Source organism: Gymnoscopelus microlampas (assembly GCF_963454915.1).
Source record: "Gymnoscopelus microlampas genome assembly, chromosome: 3".
NCBI classification, from domain to species: Eukaryota; Metazoa; Chordata; class Actinopteri; order Myctophiformes; family Myctophidae; genus Gymnoscopelus; species Gymnoscopelus microlampas.
This window is the reverse complement of record NC_139940.1, coordinates 2108068-2135321: the sequence shown is the minus strand read 5'-3', so window position 1 is coordinate 2135321 and position 27254 is coordinate 2108068. Positions and strand designations below refer to the sequence as shown.

General features: G+C 40.7%; 1 protein-coding gene across 5 annotated transcripts; it reads left to right on the top strand.

The window, feature by feature from the left end:
• Positions 1 to 9564: 9564 nt before the first annotated feature.
• LOC311041483 (uncharacterized protein) lies at positions 9565 to 20879 on the top strand. 5 transcript variants are annotated; one of them, XM_084051871.1, is made up of 19 exons: positions 9565 to 9715; positions 10319 to 11014; positions 12152 to 12270; positions 13701 to 14142; positions 14313 to 14479; positions 15774 to 15822; positions 15915 to 15965; positions 16340 to 16381; positions 16914 to 16963; positions 17056 to 17108; positions 17289 to 17515; positions 17675 to 17928; positions 18171 to 18293; positions 18389 to 18527; positions 18688 to 18783; positions 20081 to 20113; positions 20264 to 20518; positions 20623 to 20690; positions 20857 to 20879. In XM_084051871.1, exons 1-18 carry the CDS (start codon positions 9571 to 9573, stop codon positions 20640 to 20642), a joined length of 2961 nt encoding a protein of 986 aa, XP_083907997.1. In that variant the 5' UTR covers positions 9565 to 9570; the 3' UTR covers positions 20643 to 20690; positions 20857 to 20879. The 5 variants fall into 5 exon arrangements, with proteins under 5 accessions (XP_083907997.1, XP_083907994.1, XP_083907996.1 ...); XM_084051868.1 differs by having other exon boundaries at positions 13659 to 14142; XM_084051870.1 differs by having other exon boundaries at positions 13656 to 14142; positions 18688 to 18780.
• The last annotated feature ends 6375 nt before the right edge of the window (positions 20880 to 27254 follow it).

The window sequence follows — 27254 nt, the reverse complement described above, 5'->3', positions numbered from 1 at the left end:
GCCCAAAGACATCCATGAGCCTGTTTATGGCAATGTTCAGGTAGGAATGATGTCTATGTTTATGTCAATGTTCAGGTAGGAATGATGTGCCTTTGTTTAGATTGTAATCTGTATTATTAGTCAGACTAGAAGTAAACCTGACTGTTTCTCTCTTGTTTCCAGGCGTGTTTGGGTCAGACGAGTGGCACGGATCACATGGAGAACATCTATGCAAATGTGTGATCATACACCCACACATATGTGATCATACACCCACACATATGTGATCATACACCCACACATATGTGATCATACACCCACACATATGGGTATGTCTAGCTCTGGTTCAGAGCGTTAGTGAGTTCCCTCTAACGCTCTGGAAGACCCCTCGCTCTGCGCATGTACAAGGAATTCCACGGCCCTGCCAGCGTTCAAGTGTAGTGAAAATAAACAAAACCACAAACTACAGATCTGGGGGATTTGAACTTACCATTAACCAAAATGTAGAGGGCACTGTGGAGTAAATACAAATATTGTCCGTCTCGCTGACATATTTTATTTTCTGCCCAAAAAGTGTGTTCTACAGAGTAGGTGGGGTGCGTTTAGGCGTGCGGGGTTGGAGAATAGACATTCAACAACACAAAACAGCCTTTGCTTCGGTGAGTAGCGAAATGGTTTAGTTTATTTTCACTACACTTGAACGTTGGCAGGGCCGTGGAATTCCTTGTACATGCGCAGAGCGAGGGGTCTTCCAGAGCGTTAGAGGGAACTCACTAACGCTCTGAATCAGAGCTAGTGTATGTCATACCCCCAAAAAGAGAAGCTCAACACACTTCAGCCTAGGTGTGGGTAGAAGGGCTCGCTGCTCAACAGTGGGACGAATTGAATATAAAACTAGAAAATGTGCTCCTCCGAGCACAAGTCTCCGCCAGCAGACCCGTGCTATTTTAACCAAAGGAAATCACTTACCCTATCTTTGTTCTGATTCTTAGATTAGAACATCTAAGGATTAGAACATGTTAGCTTGGCTTAGCGTGGCTGATGGCACTGATGTCACTTCAAAACATGTAAACAATGTTTTGAAGTGACACACCTATTTATAGGTCTCTATTTCGTCATGCGTCTCGCTAGCCAATCAAAGCACACCCTTTCAACATATTGTCACGTGTCACGTTAAGCTTGACCAATGTTAGCTTTGCTGAGGGGGGGGACACATAGGTGGACGAGAACGAAAACATAGTCTCCTGGCGGAGATAAAGAAAAATACCTGTCAGTGTTCATCTCTACAAATGTGATGAAAAATGTTCGTCGACTAAATTAATTCAGCCATCAAGGCCGGCCAAAAAAATACTTTTTATTTTTATTAACGTGAGCAATGGCTTCCATTATAGCATGCTAACTTTCCAGGAATAGAAAGCCTGTTGTTTCTATTAACTTGGATTTCCCATCGATGATGTCACTGGTAGACAGGTTTCTGAACTGTCCACAGCCCTCCTCTGAGACACAGACTGAGTAGACAAAAATGGTGCCATGTTATCATGAGCATTAGTGAGGACCAATTATACGAAGACAGGTTGAAAATGGGTGAAGTCGTCCTTTAAGAAGTGCAGCGATGTGTTTGTTTTACAAAACATTGATGTAAATATGTATTTAAAATGTCTGCTTCAGTGCTTCTACTCGCGTGTGCAAGGATCAACTTCGCTAGCTTCTCATTGGTCCTCAGCTATATATGGCCCCGCCCCTTAATGATGACTCAGCTTCTACCTTCAAGATTAGTAGTTTGTGTAATGTAAACGTGTGTGTGTGTGTGTGTGTGTGTGTGTGTGTGTGTGTGTGTGTGTGTGTGTGTGCGTGTGCGTGTGTGTGTGTGGGGGGGGGGGGGGGGGGGGGGTCTTGTTCATAGTAGGAAATGTGCTTTAGAATTGTGTTATTAATCAAAAGGTCAAAAGACCCCCCTCTCTTTGAGAACTTTGCATTCTTGTTTTTGCATTCTGTAGCCCAGTGGTTCTCGAACTTCCATTTCAAGGACCCCAAATTGATATGTATTTGAGTGTGGACCCCCATCTGAAAATATTCTGTGCCAGGGACCCCCAGAAGAGAAGATCTATGCTTAAAAAAACAATTCTAAATTATTCAAAAAGTTTGATATTGTCACCAACTATTAGGAAAAATAGGAGATATCCAAACTCTCCGAGCTTGTAGATCTGCTATTTTTGAATAGCCAACGTATAAATGGATAAAGTGAATATGTTATTGGACAGAAATGGTTAAAATGATTGTGTTGCTATGTTAACTACTTTTGCTGGGGACCCCCTGGAACCCCTGGGGGCCCCCGGACCCCACTTTAAGAATCAATACTGTAACCTACTTTTGGAGGAGCAACAAAATGTATTTAAATAATAAAGTATGTTATATTATGTGTGTATGGTGCCAGTCTATTGGTAACATTGGTAACTGTGATGATGCAGAGGGCCCCTATATTTCCACACTCACTCCATATGATATACTGTTTGTGTGACATATTCTATGTCACACAAAAGTATCTGCAACAGTGTGTCCGTCTCTCAACTGCTCTCTGAACTCAGTGGGAGAGATGGGGGAGTGTTCAGAGTACGGGGAAGTCTCCCCATTGGCTTAAAGCAGGGGTCTTCAACGTTTTCAGGCCAAGGACCCCCTAGCTGAGAGAGAAATGAAGCAGGGACCCCCTCTATATTGTATAAAATTGTGTTAAAGATTACACTTTTTTTGTTTACTTGGTCTGCTCTTTTTTCCCCTCTGTTCTCCTCGGAAAAAAAAGGGATGCTAGGGGTTCAAGTGGTTAAGGTAAAACAAATAATCATACCACATAAAGCTAAAAAGTGTTTAGTAGTTGCTCAGTCTCTTTCTAGAAAAAAAAACACAGTAAAAACACAGCCACAGTGTCATCAGAGTATCCTGTCCCCAGCTCAGCAAAATAGATGCATCACAGTGTCATTATGCCATCTGACATGGTTAGGCTACAGTAGGTATGGCCTAGTCGTTCCCCGGCCTTTGATGACCCCGGAACGGCTGGTTGACCATCACGAGCAACGCACTCTGCGGAAGAAGAGGAACAGGCGTGGCGGGCGACAACACAGCCGTTGGAAGGAAAGTCGACCGCCTTCTGCTGCTGACACCATCTCTGCTCCCCCATGCCCGTCGCCCACCACAACTTCCTCTTACGCAATGACTTGCTAAGTAACTATACTTTTTTGCTCACGTGACCACATTGCTATGGCAACAGCTGACATGTTTTAACTGTTAGGAAGAAAACACATTATTAGGTTTGTCTACTGAAAGGTTTTAAACATTAGGGAAGCAATCCCATATTAGGTGTGTCAGATGTATCCAACATTGTATAAATACTGCTGTATATTCTGTTCTGGGGGGGTTTGGTAGAGAAGCTTGTGTGAGGTGTCCAGGGACGTGCTGGGCCCCTAATTCATCCTGGGAATCGCAGATAGAGAGGCCTATAATTTCGGCCGTTTTTTTTACTTAATTTTGTCAGTTTTTTTTTAAATGGTTGGCCTGGAATGGAGAGGCCTTTCTGGAATTGTCCCACATTTCCCAGTGGCCAGCACGTCCCTGGAGGTGTCACTTGTTTGTCCCTTTAGCCGGGCGACGGACATGTGCGGAGCTTCTCCCATTGTAGCTCTCTCCCATTAGTTCCTTTTTGGTGACCAGACTGCAACGAGGTCGCGGGGAGCGATAATAGATTCTGTTGACTAGAACTTGGTAAAGAGAGAATGTTGTCAGCTGCTAGTATTTTTGCTTGGTCACTTTATCTTAGCTAGCCCATTGCATGGCAATGATAGATATTTTCCAGATTTAAAATCGAACCAAAAATTCTGGCAAGCCGTCTTTTGGTTAGATAAGTGTCTAGGCAAGCCTGTATCTTGGTTGAATAAGTGTCTGGGGATATGTTTTTCTATGCCTGTGCCAAGCACCTTAGATTGAGGACTCGATAGAGCTAGATAGAGATTGGGGGTCTGTTGTCTGTCTTACCAGAAAGACACTTGGTGATTTCGGAAGCCTTTATCACATGTTGAACCATTTCACTACATGTCCCAGAATGCAGCAAATCAGCTAACCAATCATACATGGCAATATGAAAAAAATATTGTATACGGCACATATTCAGTGATTTCCTGTTTCCCTTGTGGCGCACCCTAAAGACGCTGCTCAAACTTAAGCAGGAAGTTTATAATATAACTTTCTTCTACCATCCAGAACAAACACCAATAAAAGCTCAATCTGAGGTAAGTGTTGTAAACCTGTTGTCTTGTTGTGTTGCTGTCAGTCACTGCTGTCTGACAGGAACCTTGTATCTACATATTTACACTTTTCATGTTTCTTCTTTTTTTTTTACCCTACTTCATGGTACAACAGTTTCACACAAGGGTAGTGAAACTAGCAGATCTACAAGCTCACAACGCGTTGCATTTTAACATGTGAGCTTGTAGATCTGCTATTTCCCCTGCTTTTGAAAACTTAGTAAAGTGAAAGTGGTTAAATCTGTATTAACAAGAGCTCAGATGGGACGCTGCACCATGACTGAAGAACATTTACATTGTTTATGGAAATACTGTATGGATTCAATACATTGTGCTGATGTTAGCAATGGTGACAGAGTTAGTATTATGTCCATTTGAAGTGTTAAACACTGCTGTAACACTGTTGTAGTGTTAAACACCGCTGTAGTGTCAGTGTGCAGTTTAGCTTTTTTGGTGTGGTCATTCTCATGGCAGAGCCCTGAACAGTGTTTGTGCCACAATTGGTGTAGATTAGAGCCTGTGGCCTGTACCCCTTTTTCTCCACAATTTATTTGTTATGCCAATTCATTCTTCCCCAGCACACACATTGCTGTGTTGTCACTGCTGTTGTATCCTACTGACTCACCTGCCAGTAAGGAGCCCCCACCGGGAGGACGTATAGAGCCTTTGTCTTAATCCTCCCGTCCAACATTCCCCGCTGTAGAGCTCCGCCCCCAGCCTGTAGGATTGTGTGCAGTGATAGAACCCTTCCCGCCCGGCTTCTCTCCCCCGAACACGGGCTAATTGTGTTTGCGCTGGACAAAGCCGGATGCACCACGGTGGATTTGAACCCACAACCTCCGTGGTGGTGGGCAGGTACTTTACCACTGAGCCACTCGAGCTCCTAGTGTGACTGTTGTTTGTGACAACTTTGGTGTGGATTGGAGCGACGGTGTGCCTGATGGAGCTATAATAGCTTGCTTCATGTTTTGGCCTCTGGGGCATAGCAGTGGCGGCCATTTTGTGGTGCCACAGTTCCAAAGCCCATTCGTTTTCCACATAGAGATTTCCGAAACTATTTATATTCATTATCTTAAGCCTGGAACCAAGCCATACAGGATCCTGGTGAATCATGACCATAAGACATTTGATTCTGTGTAAAATAAAATAAAAATATATTTAAAATGTAATATTAAAATTGTAAATACAATATTTAATAAATACCCTTTTTTGCATGGTTTTCCCAACAAAAATTGACACAAAATGGCTGCCACTGCTATGCCCTATAACTCTTGAACCATCTTCTTTTCCCTGGATTCCTTGGATCATGACTTAACTCCCCATATTTTGCCCGACTAGATTTTCTGCCATTTTGTGTTTTCTTCAAAACACACATTTTGGTACAACTTTAACCTTTGTCCAAAACTCAAGCAAATCTGTACATGATTATCTCTGAAGTCAGATGTCTCATATTCCATTCCAATTGTCTATAACTGCCTTCCAAAATGTGCAGGCCCTGGATGGGCAACCCGGCCTGGCAGAGACCTGCACCTTTCTAGTTTATAATGTTTCTTAATCTTTAGCTCCACTAGTGAAGGTGCAGGCAGGGCTCTTTAAGAATGGTTCACAAAACTAAACCATTGTGCAAGTGATGACCTATGACCCCTGTCATGTGACAGTGTAACATCAAACTATATAGTTGGTATCTGTGTTGTTGTTAGTTGGTACAGTATCTGTGTTATTATTCATGCTTCATTCATGGTTTATAGTTGGTATCTGTGTTGTTATACTGTTCAATCATTATTGTTTACAGTCAGTCAGTTAGAACCACACCAACCTAGGTTAGCTTCTTTCTAGCTTGTGACATGAGATGCTAGCTATAGTATGTTCTTGAACATGCTTCATTCATGTTGTAACATGAGCTGCTAGCAATAGTATGTTCTTGAACATGTTTCATTCATGTTTTAACATGAGCTTCTAGGTATAGTATGTTCTTGAACATGTTTCATTCATGTTTTAACATGAGCTTCTATGTATAGTATGTTCTTAAACATGCTTCATTCAGCTAGTGATGAATTTTCAGTCAACAAGCAGATGCAGTTGATAGAAATCACGTTATGTTTCATTATCAGATGATAACTTAATGTTCAAATTGATTAAAATGACATTTTGTGTGTTTCCAGTATATAGGCTACAATGTTTTCCAAATGGAGGAAACGACAGCAGAGAAAGAGGGAACGGACGCAGACAGCTGAGGAGAAAGACACTTCACAGGATGGGATTCAGAGCAGCATCAAACCAGAAGGTGAAACATGATTTAAATGTTTCCTACAGAACCATAAAGACCTTGTCACACATACAGTACGATTCAGATACTTTGTAGCAACACAAACCAAACCCTCAGACTCATACATTTCCCATGATGCCTTGCAGGTTGTGGTGGGCAGTGTCAGTTATCTGGTGTGTAGTTCATTTGACTTAAATTGCAGTGTTGACTCACTGAAAGAAAACTACAAGCTCAACGTGCAGTGCTCCTGTCCTATTGGTTGTTTTCCGGTCAAGTTTAATCAATGTTGAGGCTCCACCCACACACATGCTTCAGATGCAACAGAAGCGTCAGCTTCCCTGCCTGTGTTGCCTGACAGTTGCCATTTTGCAAAAGAAACAAGTGAAAAGGTCAATGAAAACAAGCCCAAAAGAAGCGACCAGTTTTACCACTTGAGCCCTATTACATGTAAATCGGTAGTATCCTTTTTCTAAAATAATCTTGAAAGAAATGTAAAAAGGTTGAAAGTTTTGAGATATTTTAACACCACAGATCTTGTATGGGGGTCCTTGGCACAATATATTTTCAGATGGGGGTCCGTGGAAAAAATATTAATTTGAGGGTCCTTGACATGAAAATGTTAGAGAACCACTGGTTTAAACAACATTAGGAAACTAGAAGCCTAAATAAACAACCAGACTTTAGAAACAAGCCCACAAAAACACAACCCGCTACTACAAGAGACTTTACAGAAAAACAAGCCCAAAGTCCCTTATAAAAAGCAAACATGGCAACACTGTTCCCTGCTTCCCCGTTCACTTCCATTCTAAGGGAGAAAAGAGGCGGAGCCTGTTGACGGCACTGAAGCGTGTGGGTTCAACATCGGTGAACCTTGACCTGGGGTGACAACCAATAGGAAAGGAGAGCTGTGGTTTAAGCTGCACTTGGCAGCCATTTGTCTTGTAGTTTCTTTCAGTGAGTCAACACCCCAACGTAAGTTTAAAGAACTACACACCAGAAAACCAACACTGTCCTCAACATGCATGTAAGATAACATGGGAAACATACATGTCTGACCGTGTGTTGGATGTGTTGGATGACTGTAACCAGACCCTGACCCTAAACCATGTGTAATGTGTATTATAGACCTATTTATTTTATCAGAAGCATTTAGATTCATATATAGTTATGAGTACACTCTAGTACTGGGGTTATACAGTCAAGTATATTACATTTACAATGACTTGAATTTGTGAAACGGAATTTCAAATGTTTACTTTACATGATGAATACAATATGAATTAATAATCATCTGAGTTCAAACAGTTTGAACTTTGAATATTGTGTTTTCTTTCCTTTTCATATCTTATATCTATGTAAAGGTATTTGAGTATTATCTATAACAGGGGTCTTTAACAGGGGGTCCCAGACCCCTAGGGGGTCCTCAGAGTTATTACAGGGCCGCCGTCAACTCTTTGTGAACCTTTATTTTACCTTAACCACTTGAACCATGGCATCCCTATTCTGAGAGAACATTAGCCAAAAAAAGCAGACCAAGTACAAGTTTTCTTGAGTGGTTAACTGTCTAAAAACACACATTAACCCATTCAGACCGGGAGAAGCATCTGTGTCATTTTTTGATTTGAGCTAAAAAGCATTATTTTACATTATCTTTTGCTCATAGCGCGGCACCGAGTGCTGCGCTATGAGCTTGTAGATCTGCTATTTATGAGAAATCGTGAAAATGTGTGCAAATCTTTGAAAATATATTTTTTGTAACATATATTTTTTTCCCAACAGCAAACATTAGTAACTCAAATGTTTGCTTCTGGGGGGTCCCTGGAATAACATATTTTGAGATGGGGGTCCGTGGCCATATACATACATTTTGGGGTACTTGATATGAGAGAGTTTGAGAACCACTGACATAGTAAGATACGTTTATTTCAAAAAACTGTTAGGATTTAGAAGACATTTTGTAGAATCGGCATCAGGTTCAATTCAATCAATTGTATTGATTGATTGATTGATTGATTGATTGATTGATTGATTGATTGATTGATTGAATACTTTATTTAGAAAGACATGGAAACAGTACATGGAAGTACAAATCACAACACAAGGTCCTCTAAACACACAAGGTCCTTTCATTGATGCAAGACGTGGACGCTTCTCGCCAAGCTCGTAGCGCGGCACCGAGTGCCGCGCTATGAGCTTGTAGATCTGCTATTTTTGAATAGCCAAAGTGTAAAATAATGCTTTTTAGCTCAAATAAAAAAATGACACAGGTCTTAATGGGTTAAAGAGTATAAAGTATAAAAATGTCAAATGTTATTTAGTTCTAAAGAACTTTAACTGAGATGTAACATGTAACATGTTTATTATTATCATATCAAATGTATCAGTGCAGAGATGTTGTTTGAGCATAATAATAATAATAATAATAATAATAATAATAAGTTATGAATATTATATTTATTTTTCCAAACAGGGAAGAACAGCAACCCAACAGAACTGAGAATTGTTCTGATCGGGGGGAGACATGGTGGAGTTAAACTCAGTGGAAAGAGTTCAGTAGGAAACATCATCCTGGGCAGAGATGTTTTTAAAGCAAACAGAAGAACAACTAAGAGTGTCATGAGACAAGAGGAAGTGTCAGGCAGACAGGTCACTGTGGTGGACACTCCAGGATGGACGTCTTATAATCCCCTAGATCTGACCCCTAAACTGACTCAGTTAGAAATCCAACAGAGTGTGAATCTGTGTCCTCCAGGACCCCATGCCTTTGTCCTAGTGATGCCATTGGTCAGCCCATATGCAGGAACATGGATGTCAGCAGAGGAGCATGTGAATCTTCTCCTCAGTGACAGAGTGTGGAAACACACTACTGTGGTGTTCACTGTAGCTGATAGAAACATGAGACCTGGTCTCATTAGATCTGACCCTGAGTTAAGACCTCTTATTGAGAAATGTGAAGGGCGCTTCCATGTTCTTAACATCAGTGACAGAGGAGATGGAAGTCAGGTCACAGAGCTGCTGAAGAAGATAGATCAGATGGTGACTAGTAATGGTGGTCACTATGAGACAGAAGAACACGTCTCAGAGGAACTGAAGGAGAAGGAGACAACTATCAGAACAAGAGCCGAACAAAGGAGGACAGATGGTCAGAAACAAACACCTGGACTTCCAAAACATATCGGTATGTTTAGTTTTATTCTGTTAAAAGGAACAAAATGTTTGGACATAAATCCCAGAGTTCTAATGTAAGCATAAAAAAAAAAAAACATTAAAACTGGTGTCTCTATTTTGTGAAAATATTCATTTATATATCGTTGCTGTTGCAAGAAAACATGCAGGCCCAATACCGTTGCTTTTTATTATCTTTAAATATTTTAAATATGTGAAAATAGCAGATCTACAAGCTTACAACGCGTCGCATTGCGACGCGTTGTAAGCTTGTAGATCTGCTATTTTCACTACTTTTGTTTGACACTCTTGTATGATGAAGTAGAGTTATTAAATTCAATAATTAATAAAAAGTTGACATACTGTATGGAGAGGATTCTGCCTGACAGCAACGATATACAGTATGTACTGTGTGTATATATATATATATATATATATATATATATATAGGACAAATAGCTAAACTAGCCAATCTACAATATAACAATGCATTGTGATGCGACATGTTGTGAGCTTGTAGATCTGCAATTTCTGCTGTTTTTGGATAAAAAAAGAGTGAAACCAGCATGTTGAGGCTTTATGATACAGTTAAAGTAAACTATCTTTTCTCTGACAGGACTGACTGACCTCAGGATTGTGTTGTTGGGAGGGCGGTGCTCTGGGAAGGGTTCAGCAGGAAACACCATTCTGACAGGAAGGGTTTTTAAAGAGGGTCAGAGGTCAGCGCAGTGTGAGGTGAGACAGGGTAAAGTAGCAGGGAGACAGGTGACAGTGGTGGACTCACCAGGCTGGTGGTACAACAGTCCACTACAGGACACCTCAGAGATGGACAAACTGGAGATCCAGAACAGTGTGTCCTTCTGTCCTCCTGGACCTCATTCTGTTCTTCTGACGGTTCCTCTTAATGAAGCATTCACCAAAACACAGAGAGTAGCGTTAGAGGAACACATGACACTTCTGTCACCCAGCGTATGGAGTCATGCTATGGTACTGTTCACCCATGGAGACTGTCTGGGAGACAGAAGCATTGAGCAGCACATCGAGGCTGAAGGAGAAGACCTCCGCTGGCTTGTTGACAAATGTGGGAACAGGTTCCATGTCTTCAACAATCAGCAGAGAGATGACACTCAGGTCACAGAGCTGCTGGAGAAGATGGAGGAGATGGTGGCAGGAAACAGAGGTGGACACTATGAAGATGATGGAGATGTTTCACTGAAGATATCAGAGAGGAAGAGGGACATAGAGGAACATGTCCTGACGTTCATGAGCAAGACAAAGAAACAAAGAAGTGAACTGAAAGCTCTGCTTGAAGGTAATGTTTAGTATGTCTGTCTGTCTGTCTGTCTGTCTGTCTGTCTGTCTGTCTGTCTGTCTGTCTGTCTGTCTGTCTGTCTGTCTGTCTGTCTGTCTGTCTGTCTGTCTGTCTGTCTGTATGTCTGTCTCTTTGTCGCTTATAAATCTTGCTGGTAAATTATGAATACATAATTTGTAGTAGTAGTAATAATACTATTACTATTACGTTCGAGCTGCGCGGCTCGAACCTCTACGTAGCGCACACTTCGCATGGCAGATCCACCTTACAGCCACCTCACAGTGTTAGAGAGACCATTTTGTTAAAGTTGGCCAAAGGCGCTTATCATTTTCGGACATGGCGTGTTGCCATGAGAGTGCTGTGAAAAGTAGGGCAAAGTCGCTTATGATTAGCGTACATGGCAACACTGGCGTGCACACTTGTTTCTGTCTGTCTCTCTCTCCATCTCCCCCTCCCTCCCTGTCTCTCTCTCTCTGTAGCTCTCCTCCTCGGTATCTCTCGCTCTCTCTCTCTCTATCTCTCCCCCCGTCTCTCTCTCTCTCTCTCTCTCTCTCTCTCTCTCTCTCTCTCTCTCTCTCTCTCTCCCCCTGTGTTTGTATCTCTTTCTCCGCACACACGTCCTTGGCAAACCTGGCCACACTCTTTCATAATATATACACGCACGCACGCACGCACGCACGCACGCACGCACGCACGCACGCACGCACGCACACACGCACACACACACACACACACACACACACACACACACACACACACACACACAGTCCTCCTGCATTGTGATAGAGAGAAAAGTTTCGTGTCGTCTCTCTGTCTCATAAGTATTGGGTAATAATGTAATAATGTAATAATATAATGTAATGATGTACACAATGTTAAATGTGATGTTATGCCTGATCTAATGACCAACATATTAACATCTTCAGGGATTAATGTATAAATGTTCAACACATTAACATAATTGATTACATGAGAACATACAGTATAATACTAAACGAGTGATACATTAGTTCTACTGTTCTGTGGTCAGTTCACACACAATTGTTTATAATAATTCATGAAGCTCAATCTCTGAATCCAGGTCCTAAATATTTAAATCAGTGTTCAGTGAACTAATGTAGACTTTGTGTTTGTCAGGAGAACATCTGGTTCTACGAGATGTGAGGCTGATGTTGGTTGGTGGAGAGCAGCCTGACAGGAACACAGCTGGAAATAAAATACTGCAGCAGACTGTGTTTACAGACACTCTATACAAGGTGAGTAATATTATATGAATGTGATGTTATAATGAATGAGCTCAAAGTAAACAGTGAAGAGATGAAATATAAATGTTTTCTGATGATAATGTTAAAGGATCTGCTGTCATTAATGTTTAAACACCTTCACCCTGGCATCACACCATGTTTCACTATTTTATCAAAAATAAATTCACAATTAGTTTTAACATGTTTCTGAATGTTTTGAAAATAGCAGTTCCACAAGCTCACAACTAGGCATCACATCCCAGTGAGCTTGTAGATCTGCTATTTTCAAATAGCCAAAGTATAAAATAGGACTTAAGGGGTTAAAACATTGAATCAATGAACTGTCAGTGATAATACACACAGATGTTCATCTAGAATGAACGTAGAATCGTAGACAAAAAGAAAATACATAAAATAAACATAATACACTAAAATAAGGAATAAGAAATATAAAAATATGAAAACAAATACATGTTGTACTCTGGGGTGTTCAAAAAGGGAATAAGATGAAGTTAAAAACATACAAATAACATTTAGAAATACATTTTCTAAAATGACATAAGATAAACATATTTTATAGTCTATTTATTACATTAAACATGAAAGTGAAAGTAGTCTTCAGTATTCTGATAGACAGTTAATCATTAAAAACACTGTTAAACACATAAGTCCTACTTTATACTTCCTCCTATCATGGTGTTGCTTGGGCCAAAATATTCGATCTACAATCTACGTGTCATGTTGCAACAAGCTGTGAGATTGTAGATCTGGTATTTTTGCTATAACATGTTCATCTATAATTATTAGTGGATGGATGGATGGAGGGATGGGTTGATGGAGGGAGGGACGGACAGACGGATAAATAGACCTTTATTGATATTAATTTAACTTAGAGTTTACAAAATGTACCAAAATGCATATTTTTTTACACTATCAGAGTTAAATGAGCACAGATGATTGTACTGTGTACTTTATACGTATATGAACTGTATGCTACTTGTGATTATTAACCATCTTCATATTATTATTAAGGGTGTTAAATTATTCCATATATTTAATGACTGTTTTATTTAATTAGTTGTAATGTTCTTATGACAGTCAGACTAAGTCAAGTAGAATAATTCCGTGAGATAAACTTTGTAAAGATTAAGAAGGAATTCTTCACTGAGGACAGAATAGAAAGAAGGTTTAGATTATTATGACTAACATACAGTAACCTCATATTCCAGGAGTTTGAATCCCTGACTAAACTGACACAATGTGTCAGAGAACAGAGATTATTATGACTAACATACAGTAACCTCATATTCCAGGAGTTTGAATCCCTGACTAAACTGACACAATGTGTCAGAGAACAGAGATTATTATGACTAACATACAGTAACCTCATATTCCAGGAGTTTAAATCCCTGACTAAACTGACACAATGTGTCAGAGAACAGAGACGAGTTGCTGACAGAAATGTCAGTGTGGTGATCTGTCCAGACTGGTCGACTACACCTCCATCACAGAAGACCAAAGACGTCCTTCTACACGGTGTGACTCTGTGTTCTCCTGGACCCCACGCTGTCCTGGTGACTGTTGATGTCAGGTCCAGTTTCTCTGAAGCTGACAGGAGATCAGTGGAGGAACACATGGAGCTGCTGGGGGACAGAGTCTGGAGAGACACTCTGGTTCTGTTCATAGAGCGATGGTGGCTGGGAGGGAGACGTGTTGAGGAGTACATAGAGTCTGAAGGAGAACCTCTGAGGTGGATCCTGGAGAAATGTGGCTTCAGGTATCATGTTCTACATGGTATGAAGTGGGACATTTCAGAAGTCACAGAGCTGCTGGAGAAAATAGAAGACATGGTGATGATGAATAGAAGACTCATTGGACTTCAATGTGAGATTGAGTGCTCTAATAATAATAATTTTGATAATAATAATAATAATAATAATAATAAGGGTAGTAGTAATAAGGGTAATAATAATAATAAGCGTAATAATAATAATAATAATAATAATAATAATAATCAGTTCTTAAATGTTTAAATGTCTTGTTGTCTTCTGTAGCAGTGAGCGGTGGAACACCATCTGAAACAGGAAGTTCATACCGCAGGTCAGCTGAAAAGAAGGTCTCTGATTGGCTGCTGAAGGCAGATCCTGGACCAATAGCGTCCTCTTCAGGATATGGCACCATGAGTGAAGCTCCAACCCAGACAGACGCTGACGTGATGAGTGTGAGAGATGAAGATGTTTCATTGAAGAAACTTAAGTTTGACATCAATCACATATTTAAATGTGTATTCTTTCTTAAAGGGAAATATTTGCTCCTCTGTCTTAATGCAAGGATACATAGGTTGAGTACAAAACGTAATAACTCAAAATGTACCTGATCTCATATATGTAATTAATTACTAAGTAATGATTCAAGTAAGTCTCCTAGAATCCTAGACAAGAGAAGAGAGGAGGTGAATAAGAGGAGGGAAAAAGAAAACAAAATACAGCAAAATAATATATAATGAAATGACCTACATAATGTTATGAAAATCACATCCAACAAACGTCTCATAACATCACATTAAAGTTAAATCATCATTCTGACCGTTCAGAAACAAGTTCTGTAAAGTGAAAATCAACAAAGCTTCACTTCTTTTTAACAAGTGATGGAGCTCGCACAAAAACACATTTCACTCAATAAAATGATTCTGATTTAAATTCTGAACAATCTCTATTCATGTCATTTCTCCATCATACATGGTCTTTGTAAGAACTCTGATTCATTTTGATATTATATTAATGTCATTAATGATCATTGTAAGATGTTTATTCATGTCATTTATTGGTCATCGTGGGTTCTTGGCCCCCACTATGTCCACCCTCTATGTCCATAATAGACCAATCAGATATCAGTCCTTGGACAATGGTAGGGTTGCCAACATCCAGAACTGCGCGCGCGTGCATGGGCCCCCCGAGCGCGCGCGCGCGCGTTTTTTTTCGGGTTTCCCGCGGATAAAGTTACTTTTTTTTGTTACTTTATTTCGGTTTTAGGGTTAGGGTTAGGGTTGGGAACAGGCTGACATACATGCCACACAAACAATGATGCCGTTCCCACCGGAGAAAATCTCACACACACACACAAGCACTCGTGCGAGCACTGTGCCTGCCCTGTCAACTGAGCGGTCCTAGCGCCCATCTCATAAAGCACACAAACACGCAGCCAGACACTGCAGTGTGCGCAAACAGAAATATATTTTTTATTTTTCCCTTTACACCGGAGTCCGGGACAAACAAAGTCCCGTACGGGACACGCCCCTTTTGGCTCAAATACGGGGCGTCCCGGCTAATACGGGACTGTTGGCAACCCTAGACAATGGACATCATATTAAGTGAGATCAGTGATTTGCCAATAATCTAGAATCCATAGAACAGCTGAACTGGGTTCAAGATGCTGTAGCTTTCTGAATGTAAATGTGTTAGACTGGCTGAATCTGGCTGAACGTTGTGTTCATTATTCTGCCTCTTCATTCTTAGGATTCATCTATGAATATGTCATCAGAGGAAGAGGAGGATGAGGATTCTGGTGAGAGACATGGATCATATCATTATTTTACACGCTAAAAGCCTCAAAGCTGCCTCTGATCACTAACTGTCCTCTGTCTTTACTCTCTACAGGAGACTGGATGAAGATGATGAAGACGATGAAGATAGAAAGTGGAGAGGAAGGTAAACACATATATAACTAGAAAAAGTGCTCCTCGGAGCACAGGTCTCCGCCAGGACAGGTACGTTATTGTGGCCTCCTGGTGGCGCTATAATAGGCCAATGTGAAAAGGGTGCCATTTGTTCTTAGGTCGTTCACGGCAATCGGACACTGCATTCATTCATTCAAAAATGTGTTTTGCTAAATTAGACCTAGATTAGCTGCTAACACACACGGACACACACACGGACGGACTGAGGGTAAAACATATTCTCCCGCCATGCCTTTTGGCCTGGCGGAGAAAATAATCGATTACATGATGAACTGTGTGTTGGTGTGAATACAACATGAAGGATTACACACAACTAAATGTTTTCTCTTTAATGTCTTCCTGCAGACTCAGAGCTCCAGAAAACGTACCTGGATGATTGTGATGATGGTACGTGAGAGATGAATAAATGTATATGAATCTATAAATCACAGTTACTTATGCTGCATTCACACTAATGTTTTACTTAAGTAAAAGTATCAATAGTGCAATCTAGAAGTACTCCGTTACAAGTAAAAGTCAGGAATTCAAAATTTACTTCAGTAAAAGTACAAAAGTATTGGTATCAAACTGTACTTTAAGTACAAAAAGTAAAAGTACTAAAATGTTTGAAAATAGCAGATCTGCAAGCTCACAACGCGTCGCGATGCGATGCGTTGTGAGCTTGTAAATCTGCTATTTTTGAGGGGGAAAAAAGCCATGAAAATGTGTGCAAATCTTTCAATATATTTATACACTTTTAACTCGTATCTTTAATTCTGGGGGGTCCCTGGAACACATCTTGGGGGTCCTTGACATGCTCCTGTTCCTTGATATAGCTTTGTATGTCAGTGTGAACACAGCATAAATCAACACGTTTGATGTGAAAATATCCAACAATGAAACATCTTGTGTGTGTATCTGTTGTTTTGTGTTCCTCCAGACGAGGCGTACTCAAGACCATGCTGTGAAACATGTGAAGACGTCCAGCAGGTCTGTTTGTTCAAAGCAGAACCTCTTGTTGATATAAGTATGTGTGGCTGCTGCTGATCCTAAATGATCTGCTGTGTTTGTTTGTTTGATAGAGCTACGGCAATGAGACCATCGTTCCTGAGAAGCTCTCCAGAGGACGTTTGCAGTGAGTCTGGACATCACTTTGACATCATCTGCCTTCCTGGTTTAATACTATTCTGATTCCTTATGAGACTGTGTGTGTGTGTGTGTGTGTGTGTGTGTGTGTGTGTGTGTGTGTGTGTGTGTGTGTGTGTGTGTGTGTGTGTGTGTGTGTGTGTGTGTGTGTGTGTGTGTGTGTTTTTAGGACTCAGCTGGCAGGAGAAGGTTCATATGAGTGTGCGTTCACAGGCTTGATATTTGAGGCGTCAGAGCGCGTTGAGGTGCTTTATTCCGTCCTGTCCTGGTCCAAGTTCAGCAGGTTCCTCCAGAACCCTTGGATGATCGCTGGTCCCATATTCAACGTACAGACGGTCAACAAGGATCCATCTGCCCTCAAGTCCATCCAGCTCCCCCACTCCCTGTGCCTGGCTGGTGAGAAGATATGCTGCCTCTGACATATTTAATAATGACTCTACAGCTAAACAGCTTTTTACAATAGGATGAATCCAAACCGTATCCTATGTATTTGTTCCACTGTTATCTGTGTTATCTGTGGCCTCCATCCTTCCTCCTCATTATCTTCACCTGCAGGCCAGGAGAAGGAGAAGGTATTTGGTGTTCTACACGTCACTGGCAAGAATCCCGTCATTGAGAGAGTCCAGTCCTCTGGCAGTCATCTGAAGTGGCCGGTGTCCTCCCTGTCACCTGTGGGTGTCATCGCCCTGGACCCACAGCAGAAGGAATGCCATGGAGCGGTGCTGGTCTACGAGGATCTGGGGAGTCGTATCGACACTCACATTTTCCGCGTCTACCTCGCCCCCGGCTGCAGCTCATCACATATTAAAGTGAGGATGGCACCAAGATGGAGACACAAACATTTATCATTGGGACAAAAATAAATGATAATAGGCTAGGCAAAGCCATTTTATAGCACCAGATATAAGAATGGCAGCAGACCTGCATTTTTCTGGTACTTTGTATCACCAGATATATGGTTCATAAAAACTAAATGCTGTCTCTTTTTGCCTCACCCTCCTTCTCATCTTCTCTCATCACCTTGTCCACATGTTGTCCTTGTGTGTGGCAGGACATCAAGAAGAAGATGAAGAAGAGGGGACATTTCTCTACAGTTGTCAAGAATACCTTCTGTCTACTGGGAGAGAGGAACTACCACCTGATGAGTGAGCCAAGTGGGGAGATTGATCCTGAGGTGTGTATGTGTGAAGACAGGCGTAGCTATGAACATGATGTATTTATTATGAACGTGTGATACAAGTGAATCATTCATGTTATGTGTCTCTGCAGGGCTTGCCATTCACCCTGAAATCAACCGTCTTCAAAGGATACTTTGAAGCATACTATGAGCAGCAGCCACTTCCTTTCAAACTGAACCTTAAAGTGAGTGGTTCTGATGTTCCTGCATGGACTGCAACCATTAGACAAGGTACCTACCGTCTGTACACAGTCACCTGTCTACTTAATGTTTGTATGTATGTACACAGTAACCTTTCTACTGGAATGGCTGTGTTTATATTGTTGTTGATCATAATGTTAGTAACTCTGTATTTCTGAATGATGATGCTTATCTTTTGTTCTGGTGTCAGATGACTTGCTGGGCAGCAGCACAGAGAAAACACCAGGCAGACTCCAACGACTGTTTGGTCAGCTTGGCTCCAGCAAAAGGAAAATGCCGAAGCGTGGTCAGTTTGATTTCCCTCCAATTATTATTGGGTTTAATTTTTGAGATATCAGGGTTTTCAGCATTGCAGAACCAGACAGTTATTTCTCTCTTACAACACAACTCTCTTATTGTCTCCGCCAGGCCGAAAGGCATGGCGAGAGAGTATGTTTTACCCCCTGTCCGTCCGCCCGTCCGTCCGTCCGTCCGTGTGTCCACTCTGTGTGTCCACTCTGTGTGTTAGCAGCTAATCTCCGGCACCGTTGGCCCGGTCGCTGCGGAACTGTGCACACACACTCCCTGGATGCCAATTCAGAACCTCTGCCCCAAATTTTTCACATGGGCCTGTTATAGCGCCACCAGGAGGCCTATGTGTGCAAAACCAATTTCTTGACATTTCTTGACTCCTACAGATTTTATCCAAACGTCATGCAAATTGGTACACAGTATCTCTATAGTCATTTAATCAACCCGGATCTGTCCGATTTCCCATATTCCATCCTGATTGGCTAAGGTTGGCTTCCAAAGTTTGCAGGATTGGTTCATTTTGAACAAAATGCCTCAAATTATGAATGCAGCTTGCAATTCCCGTGAAATTTCACACGCACATTCCCATTAGGCCGAGGAAGAAATGCCACCCATTTCACATTGGCCTGTTATAGCGTCACCAGCAGGTCTAATTTAGGAACAAAATGGCTCAAATCATTTTCGTTTTTTGTTCATGATTTGTTCCAATCATTTTTGGAACAAAATGGCTCTAATCATGAATGCAGTGTCTGATTGCCATGAAAGGCCTAAGAAGAAATGCCACCATTTTCACATTGGCCTATTATAGCGCCATCAGGAGGCCACAATAACGTACCTGACCTGGCGGAGACCTATGCTCCGAGGAGCACTTTTTCTAGTTAATGATGAAATACTAATAGGTCTGCCTTAGAAAATACAACTCCATGTTAGGTAATAATAGGTTTCATCTATTGTTTTAGTTAAACTGATACTGAAATAGGAATCATTCCCAGCAACATGTAGGCATTTGATCAGATCTGAGGAAATCTAAATTCATTATTATGAGCTGGAACAGCAGCAAGAACAGCCACCACTGCTTTGAAAAACACTTTTCCACCTTGTTAGCCCCTTTATTGAATTTAGATGTCACCAGCTTATCAGTAGAATTTAAATGTCACCAGCTAATACTAGACTGGTATTTTATGGTGTTTGTCCCGACCCTCCTAAAAACACATTTCTAAAAAGCTATTTCTTTACATTTGTTTAATTTCAGTTACAGTAACTGATTAATGTTTTTCTCCCACATGCATCAGGTGTGATAGAACCTCAGATTACCCAGACAACAGGTAAGACCTTTACTTGTCACTGACCTGTATATTTGACCCCCCCCCCCCCCTAGAAATTGGTGCCATTAAACGTCAACAACTTCATCGTGCCTCTACATCGCTGAGGGCAGAAGTCCATTAACATCATAATCTATGTTTTGTTGTTGACAGACATGAAAGCTATCTTCGTGAAGAGGAACTGGAGTTCCCTGATTCAGCGTGTCAGAGAGGTTCTGTGTATAGCTGATGAGCTCTTTGAAACAGACATTCTCACATATGAGACGTATAGCAAAATCAGGGAAGCAAAGCCCAGCCAAGAACAAATGAGAATACTGCTTGATGCTGTATATCCTAAAGGGAAAGAAGCAATGTCAGTATTCTACGATTCTCTTCAGAAGCAGGAATGGGCTCTTTTCAAAGATCTGGGTAAAAACCAACAACTTCAAATCCTCTTTTCACTCCAGTTTGTTGTTTGAGTTGTGTGTGATATGTTTCTTTCTCTTTTCTTGTTGTTTCTTTTCAAATTCCAGCAGAACGTTCCAGCACATAATCCTGCTGCGTTACCTCCAGGCTGACCTACGACCTCCCAGACACACCCGTACAGACCCTTCTCCATGCAGACACACCCGTACAGACCCTTCTCCATCCAGACATATCCATACAGACCCTTCTCCATACAGACCCTTCTCCATGCAGACACACCCGTACAGACCCTTCTCCATCCAGACACACCCATACAGACCCTTCTCCATACAGACACATCCATACAGACCCACGGCTTCTCCATGGAACCACCACGAAAAAACACGGCCGACTCATGTATTAGAACTCATCAGTCACAACATCAGTCTAACATGGTTAAAATGCAGTTTGAGGTTGCATGGGCTTATACAGTATAGCATGTCTAACAAAATGAATATCAAATATCTAAATATTCAATCAAGCAACTTAAAAACAGTTTGGGATGAAACCTGAGTAGACGATAAAATGACCCCAGAAATGTTTAAAGTGAAATACCCCTTTAAGAGCTAGTTTAAGAACTAGAACAACAACGGTGGGGTTTCCAGGCCCATGTTGCAGGGACTACAAGCCATAACGGACCACAAAGCCTCCCAACAGAACCACTTCACTCCCACATGACCTGACCAGCTTCTATGAGCGTTCTGATGTGATTCAGGACCACCAGAACATGACCGGCTTCTATGAGCGTTCTGATGTGATTCAGGACCACCAGAACATGACCAGCTTCTATGAGCGTTCTGATGTGATTCAGGACCACCAGAACATGACCAGAGCCTTGTGACTCATTCAACGAGGAAACACATCAAGTCGTACAGATTGATGTGTTTTGAAGGTTTTTAAAAGTGTCAAAGCCTCCAGTTCTCCAGACCAGACTTGCTCTAGTCAGCTGTCTAGTCAGAGGAGATACTGGTGTGGTTTGACAACCTGACAGAACAAGACCACAAACAACTTATGGAGAAGAAGAGGAATTATTGCAAAACTGCTGACGTTGTTTGTTGTTCAAATTGCCACTGTACAGAAATGAGGCATTTTATTTTTAAAGTGTTATTTTTTTCACAGCCAGCCACACTGTTAAGGTAATAGACAAGATCTCTATTGTACAGTAAAATATAACATTGTTTACATTGTTTTGCAAATGTATTTCTCTCTTCTTACTAAGAGTGAGTGTATCATTTTTATTTTTCAATTTCAAACAAGATGCTATGACAAATAATGTCATAGTTTAGAAAACAGTGTTTGTATCTTCTTTACTATCACATCAAATAAACAGTGGGAGTGAATGCACATAGAGGTGAATATTGTTACCTATCATTTACACAAACTATATCATTTAAGTTCAAGTAATTAACTGAATAATGGAAGATAAGAAAACTCAATGCAAATGAACACGTTCATTAAAATATTATATATACACTCACAGTCACATACAACCCTGTTGAAGTCTATTCAATGTGTTAATGCAGCTTTCTTTTAACATGGGCATGTGTTGCAGGTACAGTTCTGGACCAGTAGGTGGCAGTACACTCCCACACAGGCTGTCTCACAGGTTGGTTTAGGCATAGTGTTGGTGAGGTTAGGGTTTAGGTTAGGTTTAGGCATAGTGTTTGTGAGGTTAAGGTTAGGGTTTAGGTTAGGTTTAGGCATAGTGTTTGTGAGGTTAAGGTTAGGGTTTAGGTTAGGTTTAGGCATAGTGTTTGTGAGGTTAAGGTTAGGGTTTAGGTTAGGTTTAGACATAGTGTTTGTGAGGTTAAGGTTAGGGTTTAGGTTAGGTTTAGGCATAGTGTTTGTAAGTTTAGGGTTTAGGTTAGGTTTAGGCATAGTGGAAATGTAAAAATGTGAGTGCTTTGTCCTCCATTGATTTGGAATTTTGGATGTGCTACCTTTTTGGGGATTTTTTCAATTCCTACCTTTGTATGTTTACTGGATTTTAGATATAGCACTCCATGAGAAAACCCATTGTTGATGCACAACCTTTTCTTGTTTAGACCTAGTGTGTCTGAGGTTAGGGTTAACGTTAGGTTTAGACATAGTGTTTGATACCCTCACATGTTATTGTTTGATTGAGTAATCAGATTTAGTAATCCCTTAGACCAGTGCTTCTCAAATTAGGGTCTGGGGACCCCCAGGGGTCCTTGATTGAAGAGGTTCCCAGCCAAATGAGTTTATACAGCATCAAAATAAGTTGAACCACTTTAACCCTATTTTATACTTACACTATTCAAAAATAGAAGATCTACAAGCTCACAACATGTGGCGATGTGACACGCTGTGAGCTTGTAGATCTGCTATGTTTGAACTTTCATTTGAAAAATTCTAGAACAAAAGTTGAACAATTTGGAGTGAGGTTGAGTCGTCTGTTTATGAACTGATCTACAAGCTAAGAAGACTTCTAACACTTAAAGGAGCATTTCACCGGCCCGTACGGCTGGCGTATCGGTCTGGGCACCTATAGGCCTAATGTAGCCTGACAGCGCGCTGCGGGTTCGACTCCCGATCCCGACGGCCTGTGCTGCATGTCACTCCCCATCTCTTCTATACTCACTCTTCATTCATTCATTCATTCATTCATACTCATCTCTGTCTATACTCACTGTGTGTCTCAGAGGAGGGCTGTGGACAGTTCAGAAACCTGCCTACCAGTGACATCATCGATGGGGAATCCAAGCTAATAGATACTACATGCTTTCTCTCTAGAACAGGTCATTAAATACATCATTTTACTAATGCTAAAAACAGAAAAAAAGTGTATTTTAAAATAAGTAGTTTTGTGTCCTTCTAATGAATGTTAGACTCATTAAAACACACGTCTATCTGCCTCATAACGTGATGAAACAAATGTTATTTTAATACAGACTAAAATGGATCTGAATTGGAACAACGTCAAATTGAAGCTGATAAATGCCTTCTCTCTCCTGATTGGATGAAATCGGTGTCCCTGCCTGTCACTCACTGTGGAGGGAGGGGCCAGGCAGGTGAGGAAGTCAGTGTCAGTGTAACATGTCAGTAGTCTGAACACACCTGTGGATTATACCAGGGACAAATTACATGGATTTAGCTCCCCCTCGGACATACCTGTGGACTACACCACGTACAAATGACTTTCTTTGCTGCTCTCCCTCATGGAGCTGCTTGCGGATTATACCAGGGTCAGTCCACCCTAGGTGGACACGCACTGACCTTTTGCACCTTAATCCCATGTATAACGCACTGACTTTTTTGTCTTTTTTTTATTGTGCTCTTTTTTCTCTAAGCACCTTAACGTCCATAAGTATATCATGCACAGTATACATACATTGTTGCTATGGTCAGGCACCTTAGTTTGTTTCTTTATCTCAGGTACTTTGTAAATATGTAGAAAACTTGTTTGGCCTTCTCTTGTTCTCTTGTTTGATCTCCTTCCCACTTTCCCCCCACCCCTCTTCTTCTTCCTCCCCCCTCCTCTTTCTATGGAAATTAACGTAGTGATGGGAATGATGTACAAAAACGAATTTCACCCACTTTTTTACCTTGTAAACCTGTGATGTGCCAATAAACCTGATTCTGATTCTGTAGAGACAGAGCCGATACACACACACACACACACACACACACACACACACACACACACACACACACACACACACACACACACACACACACACACACACACACACACACACACACACACACACACACACACATTCGGTAAGATGATACACCGTTTCATTTAACTCTGAGAGTGTAACAAATGTAACCAAATGGACCCGTACGGGTCCACTTGGTTACATTTGTTACACTCTCAGAGTTACTGTGTTGCTATCATGCTCATCCTATTAGCATTAGAACCATAATAATGTGTGTGTTGAATCTAATGTTAAACAATATGACTACGTATCAACCTGACTGCTTTTATCTTCTATCAGCGGATGGACTTGTTCTAGTGTTGAGCGTAGATTCATGGATGAGAATTATGTGGAGGTTATGTGTTGATCTGAGAGATGTTAGTTAACCCATTAAGACCTGAGGCTGATTATACACATGTTTGATACAGGATAGGTGGAACTATAGGGACATCTGGGCACTATAGGGACATCTGGGCACTATAGGGACACATGAAAATGCTTTGTGCCAGGGACCGCCCCATACAAGATGTGTGTGGTTAAAATGTTTCAAACATATTCTAAAATGTTTAAAGGCATATTTCACTTTCAAACATGTTAGGTGTCATTTTAACATCTACTCAGGCTTTAGTGTTTAATTCTAACAATGAGAATTTAAAGTTGATTGATTCAGTATTTAGATATTTGATATTCATTTTATCAGACACGCCCCCTTCCTATTCAAACCCATTGTAACTTCAAACTACATTTTAAACATGTTAGATTCATTAAAAACACCGTCCTTGGTTCTGATGATTGATAATGTCCTTCTAATGCGTGATCGTGTTTTTTTAATTACTTTTTTCATTCATTTTTTACATCTAAAGTTTACAAATCATGAACACAGCGTCTGATTGCCATGAAACGTTCCACACACATTCCCACTAGGCAGAGGAAGAAAGGCCACCCTTTTCACATTGGCCTATTATAGCGCCACCAGCAGGCCAGTTTTTGCTAAACAAATCTTTTGATATTATTACTCTCTCTGTGTGTGAGGCACCTATGAGGGAGGACTAGTAAAACGCTCTGAAAATAGGAAATCTACAAGCTTGTAGATCGGCTGTTTCTTGGCGCACAGCTAAGAATAAATCAGGCATTGCTGTAAATTTAGTTGACTAAATGATCGTAATATTTTGTAAACTAAAAGGGCCAAAGGCCAGATGCCAGGGCAGGAAGGCAATCACATAAAACAATGATTTTAAGTCCACGCCAATAAGTAATTGAACTTATTGTGATTGGATGGACTTGCAGTAATGACTAATGACTTTATATGTTAGCCTAAAATACAGTGTATGATTATGTGAGTGACCACAGTGAAACATGGTGCAGGAAAAGAACAAAAGTAGAAGGCATGTCATCTGTTGAGAACGAGCTCAGAGGCAAAGGAGGGCAGAAATGGACTATTAAAGATGATTTTCGTCAAGTGAGAGAAAGTGTTTCAAAGTGTCCAATAATACCAACCATATAACACTCCACAATCATAATCCATGGAAACCAGACCTCCTACTGACCTCTGATCAAAGTTAAGCACCTTTGTATCAAACTATTGTGACACTGCTGCGTTCCTTTAAGTCCTGACTCCTGTCACTCCCTTCATTAATCACTCATCATGTACATAATTATATGTTTTGACACTCAAGCATCTTTTTCCATTGTTGGCACACCTTAGACTTTGTCATCAACATACAGTAGACTACATACCTGTTCACCTTTTATGGAAACCACAACTACTGAAGCTACCTTGACAAACAAAAAAATAGTTTAACTGGTAGAGCTTCCTGTCTCCTCCTGTCATCAAGTAGGCCTAACACTGTCCTCTGAAAAGCCATCTGTCTATATAATAATATGAAGTATAATATGCACCCACTCACCTTTACAGCTAAGTGGCCTTATGCTCCTGCGATGTAAGATGGAAGCACTGTCTAATTGCATCTAAAAATATGTCGTTCCAGCCTTCCAGGGACCCCCCAGACAGATTTGAGAGAAAAATGTTTGGTTTAAAATGCACTAGTTGTCAATATTTTTCAAAAATAGCAGATCTACAAGTGACACGCTATGAGCTTGTATATCTGCTATTTCAACTTCACATTCTTTCAAGATTTTAATAGCAGATCTAGAGGCTCTCAATACGTTGCATTTATAGTGAGATCTTGTAGATCAAAAGAAGGCAATCACACTTTTACAATTCTACTTATTATTATTATTATTATTATTATTATTATTATTATTATTATTATGGAGGGTAAATAAGTCATATAAAAGTCTGGTGACATGAGATCAGTCATCCAGCTGTTACCTGTGTCACTTGACAACTTCATCTGCAACTTTATCTGCATTCTGTGTTGTTGTGTGAGAGTGTACTGCCACCTACTGGTCATAAACTGTACCTACAGCACATTGCCATGTTAGACATTCAGTGTCCATTATGAATGTCTTGTATGATGATCATACAAGACATTCATTTAATCATTTAATAGCTTTAGCTACTACTGGTTACTTACTTTGTAGATTTAGATTACTATTACGAAACAAACATTAACCATTTAAGCCTTATTGTATACTTTAGGGATATACAAGACTGTGTGTTCTGGAATTTTTTTAATATGGGGATTTCAAGAAGGGGGGTTGGGGGGGGTCTTTTTACTTAAGTAAAAGTATCAATACTGCAGTGTAGAAATACTCTGTTACAAGTAAAAAGTCCTGTAATCGAAATTGGCTTGAGTAAAACTACAAATGTATTGGCTTCAAAATATACTTTAAGTACCAAAAGTAAAAGTACTCATTGTACACAATGTCCCATTTCACAAGTTTATAATGTATAGGCTACAAATCATTTGAAAATAGCAGATCTGCAAGCTCACAATGCGTCGCATCGCGACGCATTGTGAGCTTGTAGATCGGCAATTTTCAAATGGCTGAAATGTATATGGGGCTGAAGTGGTTAATGTATGTTTTGTGATAATAACATAAATCTGCAGAGTAACTAGTATCTAAAGTTTTCA